The 6,155-nt window shown below is 35.1% G+C and overlaps 1 protein-coding gene across 1 annotated transcript; it reads left to right on the forward strand.

Moving 5' to 3' along the window:
• Nucleotides 1-4,164: 4,164 nt before the first annotated feature.
• bncr (bouncer) lies at nucleotides 4,165-4,587 on the forward strand (the record flags this gene model as incomplete). Its single annotated transcript, XM_079825283.1, has 1 exon — nucleotides 4,165-4,587. The coding sequence occupies one exon, from the start codon at nucleotides 4,165-4,167 to the stop codon at nucleotides 4,585-4,587; it is 423 nt and encodes a 140-aa protein (XP_079681409.1).
• Nucleotides 4,588-6,155: the final 1,568 nt, after the last annotated feature.

Here is a 6,155-nt window from a genome sequence, read left to right on the forward strand (position 1 = left end):
TGGATGAGGTATAATGATAGCTCTGACACCCCTAAATGGCTTAATTTGGAGAAAATCTCCTGCAAATCTGTCTCTTTATCCTCTTTAATATGCTCTGAACTTCCAATGCCTGAACCTGCCTCACACTATTCCTCCAATCCTATAGTGTCACAATCCTTGAAAATTTGGAATCAATTTAGAAAATCATTTGCTCTCCGTAGCCTCTCCTTATGTGCCCCATTAAGTAAAAACCTTATGTTTACTCCTTCAATATTAGATAAAGCCTTCGATATCTGGGCTAAGAGTGGGATCTGTACATTACAAGATCTTTATATTGAGAATACCTTTGCATCTTTTGATGAGCTGGTTAATCGATTTAAGATTCCCAGGTCCCATTTCTTTAGATTTTTGCAAGTACGGAATTTTTTGGTTTCACATACTGATTGTTTTCCTTCACAGCCTCCTACATCTCTATTAGACTCTATTTTTAAGGTAATAAAAGGGAAAGATCCAAAACAAGCCATTGGTAGAATTTATAATCTCCTGATTCAGCATTGCCTGAAAGATTTAGATTTCCTTAAAAATGAATGGGAGAAAGATCTGAACGAACAAATTTCAGAGACAATGTGGCAGAAAATTATTAAACGGATCTATTCATCATCTATTTGTCAACGTCATGAGGTTGTACAATTTAAGGTGGTACACCGGCTTCATTGGTCGAAGGTTAGGTTATCTAAATTCAGACCAGAACTAGATCCTATTTGTGATAGATGTAGACAAGCTCCTGCAAGCCTTTTACACATGTTCGGGACATGCCCAAGTTTGTATAACTTTTGGAAATTGATTTTCAACGCATTTTCAGAAACAATAGGATTCCCAATAGAACCATCTCCTTTTCTTGCTTTATTTGGTGTTACACCACAGAACATGCACATGAGCAGCTATACTTGTAAAATGTTGGCCTTTTGCACACTTCTTGCCAGAAGATTAATATTGTTTAAATGGAAAGACTCTCTTCCTCCCACTTTTTCTCATTGGATTAAGGAGATTATGCAGTATCTTAAACTAGAGAAAATAAGATACTCTCTTCAAGGGTCTGTTCAGAGATTTTATGCAATCTGGCAACCCTTCTTGACATTTGTTGAAAAAATCAAGTAGAGAATACAGTCCCAAAATATATATATATATATTTTTTAATCTATACATGTATTTTTTTTTATTTTATGTCTATGTATGTACATTTATGTATTTATGTAAGTGTTTTTTTTTTTTTTTTTACTGTATATATCCAATTATTGCTGTCTGATGGGTTGAGGGATGGGTTTTTTGGGGGGGTTTTGTTGTATGTTGTAAAATCTTGAATAAACAGACCTTGTTCAAAAAAAAAAACTATGCGCAGTGATATGGAACTGTAATGCGGTCAAGAGAGCTGCTGGAACTACGTTCGCTGTGCGTCTCCCAGAAAATAACTGCACACCTCAGAACGTTCATCAGCCAATCAGATTCAAGCATTCAACGGCCCCGTAGTATAACTATATCTATCATATCTATCATATCTATCATATCAAACATATCTATATCTATCATATCTATCATATCTATATCTATCATATCTATCATATCAATCATATCTATCATATCAATCATATCTATCATATCTATCATATCAATCATATCTATCATATCAATCATATCTATCATATCTATCATATCTATCATATCAATCATATCTATCATATCAATCATATCTATCATATCATATCAATCATATCTATCATATCTATATCTATCATATCTATCATATCTATCATATCAATCATATCTATCATATCTATCATATCGATCATATCAATCATATCTATCATATCAATCATATCTATCATATCATATCAATCATATCTATCATATCTATATCTATCATATCTATCATATCAAACATATCTATATCTATCATATCTATCATATCAATCATATCTATCATATCAATCATATCAATCATATCTATCATATCTATCATATCAATCATATCAATCATATCTATCATATCTATCATATCTATCATATCTATCATATCAATCATATCTATCATATCAATCATATCTATCATATCAATCATATCTATCATATCAATCATATCTATCATATCAATCATATCTATCATATCTATCATATCTATCATATCTATCATATCAATCATATCTATCATATCTATCATATCTATATCTATCATATCTATCATATCAATCATATCTATCATATCTATCATATCTATCATATCAAACATATCTATATCTATCATATCAATCATATCAATCATATCAATCATATCAATCATATCAATCATATCAAACATATCTATATCTATCATATCTATCATATCAATCATATCAATCATATCTATCATATCTATCATATCAAACATATCTATATCTATCATATCTATAATATCTATCATATCAAACATATCTATATCTATCATATCTATCATATCCATCATATCAAACATATCTATATCTATCATATCAATCATATCAATCATATCAATCATATCAATCATATCAATCATATCTATCATATCAAACATATCTATATCTATCATATCTATCATATCAATCATATCAATCATATCAAACATATCTATCATATCAATCATATCTATCATATCTATCATATCAAACATATCAATCATATCAATCATATCTATCATATCTATCATATTAAACATATCTATATCTATCATATCAAACATATCTATATCTATCATATCTATCATATCTATCATATCAAACATATCTATCATATCAATCATATCTATCATATCTATCATATCTATCATATTAAACATATCTATATCTATCATATCTATCATATCTATCATATCAAACATATCTATATCTATCATATCTATCATATCAAACATATCTATATCTATCATATCAAACATTTCTATATCTATCATATCTATCATATCAAACATATCTATATCAATCATATCAAACATTTCTATATCTATCATATCTATCATATCTATCATATCAAACATATCTATATCTATCATATCAAACATTTCTATATCTATCATATCTATCATATCTATCATATCTATCATATCTATCATATCAAACATATCTATATCTATCATATCTATCATATCAAACATATCTATATCTATCATATCAAACATTTCTATATCTATCATATCTATCATATCAAACATATCTATATCTATCATATCTATCATATCAAACATATCTATATCTATCATATCTATCATATCTATCATATCAAACATATCTATATCTATCATATCTATCATATCTATCATATCAAACATATCTATATCTATCATATCTATCATATCTATCATATCAAACATATCTATATCTATCATATCTATCATATCAAACATATCTATATCTATCATATCTATCATATCAAACATATCTATATCTATCATATCAAACATTTCTATATCTATCATATCTATCATATCAAACATATCTATATCAATCATATCAAACATTTCTATATCTATCATATCTATCATATCTATCATATCAAACATATCTATATCTATCATATCAAACATTTCTATATCTATCATATCTATCATATCTATCATATCTATCATATCAAACATTTCTATTTCTATCATATCAAACATTTCTATATCTATCATATCAAACATTTCTATATCTATCATATCAATCATATCAAACATATCTATATCTATCATATCAATCATATCTATCCACTGCCGTTTGCTAAACATTTAGTCAGTCGAATATCATGAACAAACATTTACACATTTACATTATTAAAGACAATTAAACATTAATAGAATAAGAACAAATAAACAAATGAGCAACAGCACAAATAAATACAACTCAAATATAATAAATGTGAAATGAAGCGGCTGTTTTGATATGAATGTTCATTAGAGTTCTCTAGAGGAGATCCTCATGAGCTGAGCTGAGCTGGAGATGCGCGTGCACGTCAGCTGATTGGGTCTGTGCAGTGATCAGGGTGATTGATTAGGGTGATTGATTAGGGTGATCAGGGTGATCATCAGGGTGATCAGGGTGATTATTAGGGTGATTAGGGCAACAGCTCACACCTGTAACGGAGTGTATTTAACACACATGCACGCGCTCTGGGGAGAAGAGGTGTGTGTTCTGGGCCAGAATGCAGTGTAAAGCTGGTCTCCCGTGGCTCTCCAGTCTGCTGGTTCTGGTGCTGGTTCTGGTTCTGGTTCTTCAGCCTGGCGTGCTCTGCGACAGCCTCGTGTGTTACTTCTGTGCCCCGACGTCCCTCAACCGGACCTGTAAGCACGTGCTGTCTGAGTGTCCGGCGCGCGAGCTGTGCTCCACCGGGGACGGCCGCTTCGGGCGCGCGCCTCTGCTCTTCTCCAAGGGCTGCATGTCCCGGAGCGACTGCGCGCGACCCAAGAGCGCCGTGGTCCGCGGGAACAACGTCACCTTCACGTACTCGTGCTGCGGCCGCAACTACTGCAACTCCAGCCCGCGCATTACGCGCAGCGCGCTCACGGTGACGGCTATTGCTGTGAGTGTGTTCGCGGTGGGATGGCCTGACCTGACCTGTGGATGAAACTCTGCTCATCCTCTCATCTGTTCATCCTCTCATCATCTGTTCATCCTCTCATCATCTGCTCATCCTCTCATCCACTCATCCTCTCATCATCTGCTCATCTTCCACTGAGACTCTAGAAAACTGTGCCAGTCTTTTAATGTTCACTTTTAACTGCGCCTCATTAAATGTGTTGATCTTAAAGCTGTCCGGTTTAGGGTGTGTGTCACTGCTCGTTCCCTATCTAGTGTGGACTCTGAGGGTCACTTCTACAGTTCCTCTGAGATATGAGTTAGTCAACCTTCATGCCACATGATTTCCATCCACAGATTCAGGTTACACTTTATTGCAATACTCCTACTAACTGTGAGTAACTGCACATGTTCATTAGAGTATTAGTAGACTTGATCTGCTCTTTATTCTACTATCAGTGACTTTACAACTACAGGTCAACTTATTCTACTAACCCGAACCTCAGTCTACTAATACTCTAATGAGAGTGAGTTGCACAGTTACTCAGAGTTAGTAGAGTCTAAAGTGCACCATTGAGCTGGAGTATCCCCTAAATCAGTTAAACACTCTTTGACTGATTCCCATGTTTCCTCCGCTTCACTTTAACATCTGAAGGCGGCCCTCAGTCGCTGTTACACACACACACACACACACACACACACACACACACACACACACACACACACACACACACACACACACAATGAAGGAGTGTGTGTGAATCTGCAGGCGGCCCTCAGTCGCTCTTCTCCACTAACACACACACACACACTGAAGGAGTGTGTGTGAATCTGCAGTCGGCCCTCGGTCGCTGTTCTCCACTAACACACACACACACACACACACACACACACTGAAGGAGTGTGTGTGAATCTGCAGTCGGCCCTCAGTCGCTGTTCTCCACTAACACACACACACACACACTGAAGGAGTGTGTGTGAATCTGCAGTCGGCCCTCGGTCGCTGTTCTCCACTAACACACACACACACACACACACACACACACACACACTGAAGGAGTGTGTGTGAATCTGAAGTCGGCCCTCAGTCGCTGTTCTCCACTAACACACACACACACACTGAAGGAGTGTGTGTGAATCTGCAGTCGGCCCTCGGTCGCTGTTCTCCACTAACACACACACACACACACACACACACACACACACACACACACTGAAGGAGTGTGTGTGAATCTGCAGTCGGCCCTCAGTCGCTGTTCTCCACTAACACACACACACACACACACACACACACTAACTCACTGAAGGAGTGTGTGTCGGACAGCTGGTGTGTTCATCAGAGGTGTAAAGTACTTCAGTAATTTTACTTAAGTATTATTTTTGGGGATTTTTACTTGAGTACAATTTAAAAAAAATACTTTGACTTAATTACATTTAAGAAAAAGTACTTTTTACTCCTTACAATTTTATTTACAGTCAAAAAGTGCTTCTTTTTTGGAGATCACTTCATTCTATTTTCCATTATCAAACCAGTTGAATTGCGCTGATGCCCAGTTTAAATGTATTTATTCTGCCAATGAGATTCATTTTCACATTCCATGAAATCGGTCAGACGTG

This window comes from Gobio gobio (assembly GCF_949357685.1).
Source record: "Gobio gobio genome assembly, chromosome: 9".
Classification (NCBI taxonomy): domain Eukaryota; kingdom Metazoa; phylum Chordata; class Actinopteri; order Cypriniformes; family Gobionidae; genus Gobio; species Gobio gobio.